The sequence below is a fragment of the Calidris pugnax genome, unplaced genomic scaffold (genome assembly GCF_001431845.1).
Source record: "Calidris pugnax isolate Ruff unplaced genomic scaffold, ASM143184v1 scaffold44, whole genome shotgun sequence".
Lineage (NCBI taxonomy): Eukaryota > Metazoa > Chordata > Aves > Charadriiformes > Scolopacidae > Calidris > Calidris pugnax.
The window spans coordinates 43,691,138-43,703,781 of NW_015094506.1; the positions used below are offsets into that span (position 1 = coordinate 43,691,138).

The 12,644-nt window shown below is 40.0% G+C and overlaps 1 protein-coding gene across 2 annotated transcripts; it reads right to left on the minus strand.

Moving 5' to 3' along the window:
- Window positions 1-5,022: 5,022 nt before the first annotated feature.
- CBLL1 (Cbl proto-oncogene-like 1, E3 ubiquitin protein ligase) lies at window positions 5,023-11,746 on the minus strand. 2 transcript variants are annotated; one of them, XM_014964174.1, is made up of 5 exons: window positions 10,269-11,746; window positions 9,803-9,900; window positions 9,464-9,547; window positions 8,573-8,646; window positions 5,023-8,020 (listed from the first exon to the last, which is right to left on the minus strand). In XM_014964174.1, exons 1-5 carry the CDS (start codon window positions 10,552-10,554, stop codon window positions 6,979-6,981), a joined length of 1,584 nt encoding a protein of 527 aa, XP_014819660.1. In that variant the 5' UTR covers window positions 10,555-11,746; the 3' UTR covers window positions 5,023-6,978. The 2 variants fall into 2 exon arrangements, with proteins under 2 accessions (XP_014819660.1, XP_014819658.1); XM_014964172.1 differs by having other exon boundaries at window positions 9,803-9,903.
- Between the last annotated feature and the right edge of the window lie 898 nt (window positions 11,747-12,644).

Here is a 12,644-nt window from a genome sequence, read left to right on the forward strand (position 1 = left end):
AAGATGGGATGCCTGAAGGCATTGAAAGGTAAAGACAGATTAGACTAAAGAGGAGGTGACAACTAGGAGCTTTGAAAGGGAAGTACCAGGGTGGAGGGAGCACTGATCTGTTACATATTTTCATTAATTGTTGTGGTTTTTTTTTCAAAATTCTGGAGTTATGCAATGAAATCTCCTACCGAAACCAAGCTCAAAGATAATATTAAAGTGAGGAGGCTTTGAACACAGAAATAATGAGATGACCTAGAAGGCTGAGGTAAGAGAAGTTCAGCATTCAGAAAACACTCAGGCATTTGTGGTTCTGCAGTGGCTGATCATGTGCCCAAAGCGGCGTGGGAGAGGTGGCCTTGGGTGGCAATCAGAGCGAGATGTGACAGACTGCTTTCTGCAGACGTCAGGTGGATGGTGGGCAGCTGAACCAGCCCACTGCTCCTCTGAGCGTGGCACAGCAGACTGGCTGGCTAAGTCAAGTACATGCCATGTGCCAGACAACCAGCACAACAGTACCTCAGAGCAGGTGCAACCAGGACATCACCAAATTGCAGCTTTCCAAAAAACTCCATAGATTATAGCAGAACAGATTTTCCCAGCAGAATGAGGAAGATATTAGTGCTACCGTTCAGGGCACGTTTCACTCTAAATACTCCAAACTTCAGGACTGAGGCCTCCAGTTCAAGAAAGATGAAGTCAAACAGCAATTAATGAGGAAAATTAGCTATGAGGATCTTTATGGAATGGAAAGCCTGTACCTAAGGACTGGCAAAAAGAGATACAGATACATCAGAGATTTAACCTAAGAGAGAGGAAAGACTATACAAGATGAGAAAAAAACATACATAAACTGGCCAAACATAAACTAGATACTCGAAATAGTTCCTAGTTTTTACAATGGCGAGATTCTGGGATATCTTTTCCAGTTAGAGCAAGAGGAGCAAAAAGCCTAAACGACTTATAAGATAAGGCTTAACATATTTTGAAAATCATGATACCACATCCTACCAGTGGAATCTGGACCTTCTCACTCAGGCTGTTCTTTCCAGTCCTGTGCTCACGTGCACCTACACAGACTCAGGCAAACACCCCTAGCAGAAGCAAGTCAGTCTGGTGGAACACCACGTGTTGCACTTCAAAACCATATTGGATTTGCTGACAGGCTTCAGGGTAAGAAAAAAATATTCTTTCCTAAATTGCACTCCTTAGAGCAATTCATTTCCATACTGATGACTCTTCTGACACAGCACAGTGCCCCAGAGCATAAATCCCCCTCCCAGAGCTGTTCACCATTTCTTAAAAGGACGTGATACCTAGACAGCCTTAACCAGAGAGTCATGCACTCCCAAGTCACACATCCCTACCAGTCACTTGCCATCCTCTTCAATCACTCCACTCCTTATTTTTTTTAATGTTGACAACAGCAGCATTGTATTTCTGATGCTTTATGTGATTTCCCCTGCCAGGTACTGGTTATTTTTGCATTCAACTCTCTGTTACCCTAATACCAATGTTTCTCTGGGCCGTTTACCCTAATGCAGATTGTCGCAAAGACAATCTTGTGCTGTTGTGGGATGTCACAACAATGCAGATTTAGTGGCTCGTTCTTGAGACAGGGACCTTTGGAAACCTGGACGTTTACTGGTCCTCCATTGGGCACTGTTGCTGCTCAGTTAGAGCAACACCATTTAATATTTTACTCAAGAATAAGCTAAAAGGATAATTTCATTCGTACCTGTTTTCTTAGTGGAGAGCTGCCAGGTATCATGGTAGTTCACCATCACATATCCTGAGCCTGCCTCTCCTCAGCACAGCGCAGAAGCGCGGTGACTTACTGACAGGCATTTCACAGCCAGCAGAAGGGATGGAAAATACAGAGGCTGTGGAGCCTGCGATGCTCAGACCTACTCTCAAGCCTGGTTTTCACTTCTACGGTGCAGAATAGATTGCCTGTGGGAAATACAGACAAAAATATCCAAAGTCATTAGTTATTCAAGGTCTTGGGCCCAACGGAGACAGCATTATAACATGCACAGTTTTTTTTCAATTTCAAACTAAGTGTCTATTAAGGAAAAAGTATCTTTAAGCACTTCTTTACTGGGGAGAAATGTCACTAACAGTTCTCTACTCCTCATCCCTGTGCTAAGTGTGGACAGCTTTCTTTTCTCACTCTTCTTTATGCATCTTCTCCTTTCTGCTAAGAAAATGCCAGAAAGTTTACCTGATCCAGGCAAAGAACAAGTGCAGGAACTCTCATTAGTACTTATATGATTTTATTTAGTATAGGAAATAATTCACCATAAATTATCTTGGAGTTGTGTTCAAGCATTGGTTTTCACAAATAAAAAATGAAGAAAAGTCTTGTCGACTGACACATACTCACATCCATTTAAAATTATTCATTTGGGGTTTTTTTAAGCAGCGTAGGCTGAAGTTCTTTTGTGAAACTACTACATAAAACCAGAAGCATTCCTGCCCGCTTGCATACATTATCACTCTCCATTAACAGAAGTGGTGTATTACAATCAGTCCTACTAGCACTCAGGAATCACTTGCATTCCATTATTAAAATTAATTATCGAAGTTTCAAGATAAGGGAGCTAACTCACCAGCTTCCTGCTACTATTCCACCCCCACCTTTCTGGGTGTATGTTGGATTTTTCAATCTTTTAATCTCTTGTACTCATGAACGGAGTCAAAACGGAAAACAATTTTCAAAAAAAGTCCTCAACAAATTAACGCCCCATACTTAGAGAACAAGGACATACAATTCAGAGTAGGAAATGTTTCTGAAGTCACTCTGTCTCATGGCTAAGTCAAGACTAAAAGGAGCCTTAAACTTCATTCTTCTCACTCACGTTGCCCAAACAAATGCAGGTAGTTCAGTTTATGAACTGCTCCGTATGAATCATTCCTGTGAATGTAACACCTCACAGTTGTGAAGGCACCATTACTATATAAAGATGATTTAACAATTGCTAAGAATTAACACCATAAAACAAAAAATAAAAATCAGGGGAAATACAACTTGTGGAATACTTACATTTCCTTTAGAAATGTAGTTAGGATGAAAACGAATATAAACTTTGCGCATTTCTCTGTTCCACTGGACCCTTTAGCGTCATATATATGAACAGGAAAAGTTCAAACTTATTTCCCATACGCTCTATATCACGTTGCAACTGCAACCCCCCGTGCTCCTCCCGTTTCCCAGGCTCACCAGCACCTTCTGATGTGACCCCGTGGATGCTTTTGTCAGCAACACGGCAATGGGTGCGGAGAGAAACACCACAAAATCAGACAGAGCAGGAAACGTTTTAAGAACAGAGAGGTGTGCTCAGACTCGACCCACAGAGAGCATATCCAAAAACGTGCCTTTGGGAACACCTGATTCCACGGAATACAGGGGACTGTTTTACTCCCTTGCTAGGTGTGCAAACTCTTAATATGGAATGAACACGTGTTACTTCCACTTTATTTTTTAACACACGGAATTTGACACTCCTTTGAGAGCAGTAAGTGAAAAAAAGTGGAAATTCCTTCGCTTGGATCAGGGTTTTAAAAAATAATTAACTTTTTTCTTCTTTTTTCAAAGGCATGAAAAATATCACTTAACACATTTAGGTATCCGATCTTTATGTTAATAGCATTTAAAAAAAACCCCACCAAACAAAGTACACATTCATGCCATTAGCCTGCTGGTTGTAAAGCATGCATGGTTGCAGGCAATCCTTTAAGCAAAGTTATAGATGGAACTGAAGATAAAGTGTAAGGAGACAAGCATCTAAAGCTCAGATGTTTCCAGGCTGTCTGCTGGTGTCCTTTCATTCATTCCATGGTGGACACAAACCACCATCAAACGCCTTCTCATTCCCTTATGTGACATTATTAGAGGAACCTACGATGGCTGACAAATTCAAATGTCAGGGTTCTCTTTCAACCTCAAGATCTGCTCGGCGATGCCTCGGGAGGGAGATCACTGCCACAGATGGGGACTCAAAATAAACATCAAATGCTTGTCTTTACAGGACAAAATAAGTAGGAATCCAAAGAACTTGCAAGCACATCTCACCATTTCTATCAATTACACAATGAAGTACAATATATGGCATTTCTGAACTTCCCACTGAAATGACCAGGTATTCAGCAGAACAACCCCAATCAACCAACTGAATAAAAACAACAAAAAACAACCCCAAAACACCGTAAACAAATTAAAAATACTGTTAACATAAGGTTTTGACCAATGCAGCCATTTTTTAAGTTTATAAATATGAAAGCATCCACAGTCCCCTTAATTACATAGGTATCCCTAAGACTTAATAAAGAAAATGGATTTAGGTCTTCCTACACAAGACAGAAATTTGACCCAAGCCCTGCCTACATAAGTTGACTTTTCAGTCCCACCAATTTCTTTTTTTTTCGGCAATATGTCACTGTCCATATGACATGTCAACTTTGCCTCAAATATAAACAGAAAAAAAGTCTCACAGCTTCTCTACAGTGACATTTATCATTCGTGCTTTTTGCTAGAGCAAAGACTGCTGTTTTCCCTTATTAAATTCAACTGTCCCAGCATTTTCAAAAAAGCACTTTATTGATAACTTCAAGAATAGCCCTGGACCCAGAATTATTAAGTTTGAACCCTTCATCTCTTTCACAACAGACTGGGTAACATATAATAAAAGTATATAACTGACTTATTTCTGAAAACTAGCATGATGGAAAGAGTTGCCCTATTTCTTTACCACCTGCAGTTGACAGGGAATAGCTGATTTCACAATGTCTTGTTTTCCAAACCAGAGCACACTGGTGACGCTGATGCACCTCCCTGCACAAAAGCCTGTCAACTGGTGCCCTCATAAACCCGGTCTGTTTCAAACAGGTACGTCACACCTAAGTTTGGCTTTGCAGAGTCAAAGAGCATTAACCAGACATGCAGATTTCCCCCCAGATGAAGTTATATGCTGTAATATAAACATGCTTAAGCCTACCTCCTACCAAACCATTTAACAATGACAAAAGGGGATCTTTAAACGTTCCTCATGTGTTTATTGTAAGTTACTGAAACAAAATAACGCCGGGAGAGTCATGTTCACCCTCATTGACACTGAAACATTTACTTTTCAACCAACCTCATACCATAACACACTATCACAATCAGCCTCTTCTTCACCAGTGTGATTTAAAAGGATTTATTTTTCAGAGAAAGCAAACCAAAGAACCGTGTCTTAGAAAGACGCATATTACAGCTAAGCAGACTTTGACCCAATTGACACTTACTAGCAATTTGTATACCCCCGAATTTATTTGCACTTCTCTAAAGAAGTGTTTATTTGAAAGGTAATCTAAAAGATTTGCCCATGGTCACAAGGAAATCAACAGCAGTCAAGGACAGAGAATAAATTTAAAGAGCCCCTGCAGTGTTAATTAAAATTATGCGGCTTACATGTAAAATTAAAAAAATTGGAATGTCACACTGCCAAAGCTCTTTCATAAATTTATCAGGGAAAAAAGTTTACAAAATAAATAGTAACACTGAGACTTTAAAATGGTTCAGATTATTCAAGAACAGTAGGAAATTGCAAACCTTGGAAAAAACCACAAGATTTCTTCATCTAAAAGCACCACTGCTAGAAATGTGGCATTTTGAAAAAACAAGCGTTCAGCACTAACAGTGATTAGAACTGCAAAGAGAAGCACTCTGAACAACAGACAGCATTGTCTTATTATTGTCCAGTTCTGCGACCAGCTGCACTAAAATAGAACATTCTCATTTTATATTTATTACATTTCTCTTTCAAAAAAGTATGCTCATAAAACATAAATTTTGGGCCAAAACAGACCTGAGGGCCTGTTAACATTGCTACTTTTTTAAAAAAAGCAAAACAAAATACCTAAATATTGTCTGTTTAATTAAATCTGTATCACAGAATTTAAACAGATAAATGACATGTAGCTTTTTTATTCCTTTACATCTACATACGGGGTTTCAGACCAATTCTTTCAGGTTATCTAAATGGGATGTTTTCCTACTGTACATTATATGAAGTGACAGAGGCAAATACCATTTCTCTACCAAAAATAATCTGCTTCTCACAGACATGGCAAGCCAATTCACAGCCACTTCCACGCCATAGATAAACACAGTTAACTCGTGAGTAGTGTACATGTAAACAGAACCTTCTGAACTAAAACTAGCTTTAAAACAAACCAACCAACCCAAAAACCCAACCAAAACCAAACCAACCAACCCCCACCAAAACCCTCAATACATGGTTTCACGTCATGCCCAAAGCTATATTTGATAGATTTATCTCACTGCATGAATTTAAAGGAAAAAAAAAAAGAAAGAAAAAGCCAAAACGCAGTATTCTGCACGTCTGATTTCTAGTGCCACGATTTCACCATAGGCTGAATTAATCATAAGTTATGGTAATTGTTAGTAGGAGAAATATTAAAGTTCCCTTAATATTTCATTATGCTGCCCATTCGGAAAGTGTCAGTGCCGAAATGGTGATCCAGAACTATGTCTGTGTTAACTTCATATAAAAACCCACCACTTTTACAACCATATTTCAATTTAATTATTGTACACAGGTTAACAAAAACGTATCACAAGTGAAACTAAACACTGGATTTAACAAAAATATTCAGAATGGTACAACACGTGTTCATGTTCTCCAGGAAATAATATTACAAGTGTTCATCTTAAGACAATTCAGCCACACTAGAGACAGAAGTTCTGTTAAAATGCAACTGTGGTCTACTAAGCCACTCATTTTAGCACTACAGAATATTTGAAGTCAGAGTCCTACAGCCAAGGCTTAAAAATCATTTAAGATTCAACCCCCAAAATGTCTTACAGTCAAAATGACAGTATTTAAAAAAAAACACAACAAAATAATCCCGAAACAATTAATTAAAAGGTTGTCGTATATAGTTTTATCCTCTTCATAGCACTCTCTATTCATACAATTGCTCGTATCATTGGTAATAGGGTCTGTACCTGGCTTGATCAGGGTGGTGTGGTCCAGGAAGCGGGGCCTGAGCAGGAGGCCCTTGCATCCTTGGAGGTGGAGGCGGCCCCCTTGGAGCTGGCCATATCCCTGGACTCATTCCCCCAGGCTGTGTGAAAGGGGGACTAAGAGTTCCTTGATCTTCACTGAACTGTGGCAAAGAGTTAGGATTATAGTGATGGGGAGGGGGTGCATTTACATTTACGGGGGGGCCCCCGTGCTGAGGAGGGGGAGGTCCTGGAGGAGGATGATTCATATATGGTGGCATCTGGGCAATTATATGTCCAGGTGGAGGGGTTATTGGAGGAGGAGCAGAGGTCATTGGTGGTGGAGGAGCTTGGCTATATACCATGTGAGGAGTACCTGCTGCCTGGGGAGGATGCTGCAGTGGGTGGCTTATTGGTGGAGGTGGTGGTGGGGGCGGTGCATAATGTTGCTGTGGAGGCATAATATGATGAGGGTGCGATACCACTGGTTGACCCTGGTACTCAGGATGATGGTGAGCAGGTGCGGGGGCTGGCGGAGGTGGTTCTCGAGCACCTGAATTTGAATCATCCTGAATGGGGACAGTTATTAAGTTGCTGTGTTTTCTGGTTGAAATGCGGAAGGTGTCCTGGCTGACTGGGCGAGGTGGCGGCGGAGCCATCGACAGCTCTGCAGGAGGCGCACGGATGTCTTCGTGTGGCTGGTTATAATGCTCGTGTGGCACATGCTGTAAAGGAGGTGGTGGCATCATGATGTGTTGCTTTGGCGGAATGTGGCTCATATGATGTTTCTCTGGTGGCATTATGAAACGCTCAGGGATTTCGGCAGGCGGCGGAGCAATAGGAGGATGTACAGGCTCAATGGGAGGACGAGTAACAGGCTTCCCAGCTCTCATGTGGCGGTGGTTGATGTGAGCTTGTAAGTCCCTCTGCGACAGGTAAGTTCTCTTGCAGCCCTGAACAATGCTACACATGAAGAGAGACCCTCGGACACACTGCTCGATTCGCTGCACAGGTTCATTACAGCTAAACCAGAAGAGAATATCAGTTTACTGTCATCACAGAGAGCTCAATCTGCTTTTTTTTTTTTTTCCTAAAAGTCCACCAGTTTACCATAATTACCCAAATTAGAACTGACAATTTTTTTCCTTTGATGTAGCAATAAAAGAAACATTTAATTGATTTTGAAGTTTATCTAGCTTTTAAGTCTCCAAACACAACTATGAAAGAACATAAAAATTTCATGAGGTAGAAATTTATAAATAGCATCACAAATGCCTTCTGTGCATTAAGACTTACCAAGAATCACTCTAAGTAAATTAAACTTAAGTCATTTATTCCTTTTCAAATTAGACCAATATCAGGTTATCTACACAAATACTTCAACAGCAAAGTAAACACTGTTCTCATACAATCCCAAAATATGGTATAGAAAACTAACCAAGCGGTGTAGTAAAGAATACTCTACTGCCTCTGCTAAATGGACATAAATAAGGACCATGTTAATACAGTATCTGAAATGAGATATTCAGTTATTTTCCTACATTTCCTTTAATAATAAATCTTGAGATAACTTACCCTGGACACATCTTGTCTCCTTTTTTCTCATGTAGTATAGCACAGTCATAGCAGAAAACATGCTTGCAAGGTATCTAGAGACCAAAAAAATTGCTCTGTTAAGACATTGGAAGTAAGAATCTATGTCATTTTGCAAAACACAGTTCCTCCCTCCAGCACACAATTTCTAATAATATAAGCAACTAAGCTACCTATGAGGTGAACAGGCACAGCAGTAGCTGCCAGTTTACAGCATCTTTGCACAGAAACTTCCTAAAAGAGTTTCCCTTGAGTTTGGGGTTTTTGGGGGTAGGTTTGTTTGGGTTTTCTTTCAAGAATTTGCAAAAACATACATACAAAAGTTTAAGTCTTGCAATAATACCAACACCAAACATTTACAGAAGCTGCATATGCAATCTACACTTGTCTTGCTGGCAAGGAAGGCATTTTAAAAACATTGACTGTCATTAAGTCAGATCCTGAAGCCTGTTACATCATGCTTAGGGATTTTGTTACAGTAATTTTAAAGGGATATAAAGGCAAACTGTTTTCTAACTTCACTAAAAGTCTTTTAATTGAGACAAAGAGTGTATTTTTAGAGCTAAGCCGTGTAAGGTCAAAACACACTGAACTTGAAGGTTTTTTTGTTGGTGATGGTGTTTTAATTTTTTTTTTGTTTAACGTTTTTCAAGCTCACTATATTAAATTAGGGAATAAAGTGAAATCAGCCAGACAGCTGGAACTAAAACGCTTCAGCAGTGAAGGCCCCAGTTCCATCCTGATACTCTCCTGCTGTTTATGCAGAGGCCTGCTGAAATCACTAACCTCTAGTACCCTCACAGAGGCACAGTAAAGTCTAATTTAACCTAAAGGAAAACCATGGCTGCATCTTCCACTGATAATTTCACTCACCATGCGTCCATACATTTTGATGGGCAATCCACACTTATCACAGAAATGGACCGGTGTATCATCCTTTTCCCCCAGCAAGTTTATCTGATAGGATAGAGAAGGGGGTGGGACAACAAAACCCAATATCACTAAAGATTCTCATTTCAATTATAACCAACACCCCCCTTATTTCTGAATTAGTTAAGAAGGAAGCAAAAGCACCACAAATGTGAGAAAGCAGAGAATGTATTTCTGGTCAGTCAAAAGTAATGGAAGCACTTTTATTCAAGGTATCTAGCAGGGTTACCTACAGTTTGGTACGATTCACAAAGACTCACAACTTCCCATTCATGACTTTACCTTATAGTCCCAAAAAATGGGTCCAGGGAATCTCCTTTGATTGCCAAACATTTCACCTCCTTTGCATTCGTATCGCTCCTCTTCGTTATAATCAAATTCTTCTGTGGAAAGAACAAAGCGAAGAAAGACGGGAGCCAACCACAACACTCACCTAATTGACACAGGCTGCTATTAAGAGTGTGTGTCACTCTATACTGAAATCATCAAGAAATGTGCAGCACTTCTTAACTGCTGGACCCAAAATACAGGCAAAATAGTAAGACAGCTTGTTTTGGAAACGTACACCATTTAATCCCTATAGTGCAGCAGTACCAGCAAATTTGAGAAAGCTTGCACTTGGACAGAACCTTGGATTCCAAGACTGATTAAAGTCTTGAATGAATAATAACATGCTTGAATATACTAATATTCTTGCTGAATAATAATATGCTTCCCTACTACAGCTCTACTATTTATATTAATTTACCTTCATCACCAGCTTGTGTCTTTGAAGGCATCCTGTTCATATTTCTTGGAGTTCGAGGTGCAGGTTTGGTTTTATTGGTCTGTTTTGAGATAAGCTTTATAGGGATTCTTCTACGAACATCAAGACCACCCAATGATCCTGAACTATTTGTTCCTTGCAAATCATTGTCTATGAAAGAAAAAAAAAGTTTATGTAATTTTTCATCTATGTAATAGTTTCTAAAGAGGCTAAATCTTAACAGAAGAGTTTTAAAAAGATAATTTTTAAAGCTTTTTTTGAGACTCATACAACATATCAAAGTTTAATCATTAAATATCTTCACATACAATTTCTTCTACAAGTCAAGTCACAAAACTGTATTGGGAACAACCATGATTTTAGGAAATCTAGTTCTAAAAGTAAAGCTATTTTAAAAACTTAGCTAGTCTGTCATTTCTCCACACAGGAAAAAAACACCCCAAAACATTAATTGTACAGGTCCTCTCACAGCGTGAATAGTACTGAAGAGTCAATTCTTTGTCCAACCTCGACAACATAGAACTTAGGAGACAAGGTAATTTTTATAATTTTTGTAAATTGTTTATTAAAGTTGAAAGGAAACTAGTTTCCATCTTGACATATCAACATCTTGAATTATCACTTAGAAATTTAGTATAAAGTATCACAAAAATATTGGTACTTAAGAGTATGCAACAGTATCCTTGCTAAACTGAAAAATATTGTTCTCCACTACGTAACAGAATTCTCTTTGACCAGATTTAAATCTGAGTAGCAGGGCAAAAGAAGCAAGAAACAGCCTGCCACATGCATCAGCAGATACAGGCTCCAAGAGCTACTCTAGAGGGGGTGCTGCAACACGCAACACCAACGACGGGGGTACAACTCCCTCAATTTCCAGTGAGTCCACCTTAACCTGCTGAATAACATCTCATTCATAGAAAAATAAAGTTATATCCTTCACGAAACTACCCAGCTCACTTTTATTTTAATTGAAAATGGGACTTTGACAGGTGTTTCAAAGCAGGACATGCTCAGCCTTGAAGGAGTGTGCCACAGCCACCAAAACCAGGAACTGTGACAAAGTTGCAAATTGGGACTGTTCCCTGACAATCACTTTATCTCAAAATCAAGACCCCTCAATTTCCTCTGATAGATTAGATGTATTTATTCCTCTTAGCACCATGGTTGACAGGTTTCATTCTAAAAGGCAATATGCAAAAAGGCAAAAACAATAAGGTTTTTACTTTTGTTTACATGTTGCTTTTGTTTAGGCCTCCTGTTGGTGCAACAGATGACCCAGCAAACACACAACTACAACACCAGGCTTCCCCAGAGACTGCTGGACTAGAACATCAGAGATAATAATGTTAAAGCTGTCTAATTCCTACTTTTTTGGGAAATTGTGTTTTCTATCAGAATACAAAAAATTGCAACACAACAGACCAGAAAAAGTCTCTACAGGACCTCAATCCATTTGCAAATAGGGATAAACAAAACAAATTAAAAACAAAAAGCAAAACCAAACAAAAATACCCCTTGTGTATTAGCTGTCAATAAGAAACAACTAAATTCTGATACTTTTCTTCCATCTACCTTTGCAAGCTAGGAATATTTACATGAGTTAGCTGCTCAACTAATCCAAATGAGCAAGTTTATTAGTCACAAAAGGATAATAAATTCCAGCCTGTGTAAGCAGAACTAGCAGGATTAAGCCCAGGAAAAAAAAAAAAAAAAAAAAAAGAAAATAATACCAAAATTGTTATGACTACTTAGAGAAGCTCTAATTAGAGGTGATGCATCCTCCTGATTTATCAACATCATCACCTTAAGTTTTATTTTTGCACTTAAATCGCTGGGTTTTTTTAATCATAAATACAGTTCAAACACTATAATCTTACATATAAAATTTTATAATGTGATCTTTGCTACGGGGAAGAGAAAAAAAAAACAAAAACAAACAACTTAACAAAAAACCCATGTCCACTCATCTGTTCACTGGACTACACCAGCACACCAACCAGCAAAGTATCAAAGCTACAAAACCAAATTTAAACACAGGAGAAAGTTTCCGCTCCGCAGCACAACCACCCAGCCAGAAAACACGTTATCGCCACCGATCTCGGGAAACGCAGCGGCCAAGGAGCGCCCCTCCGCCACGCTACCGGCTGCATCCACCTGCCGCAGGCCCAGGGGCTCCGGACGCACCGCAACCCGCCCCGGGACGGGAGAGGGGGCTCCGGCGGCGAGGCGTCCCCTCAGGCCGGCGGCTGAGCCCCGCTGGTGGCGGCGGGACGCGGCCGAGCGCCGCCGCGTCAGGCTCCGCCAGCCCCGGCGCTGACGGGAGAGACCAGGCCCCGCCGCGCGGGCCGCGGGGAA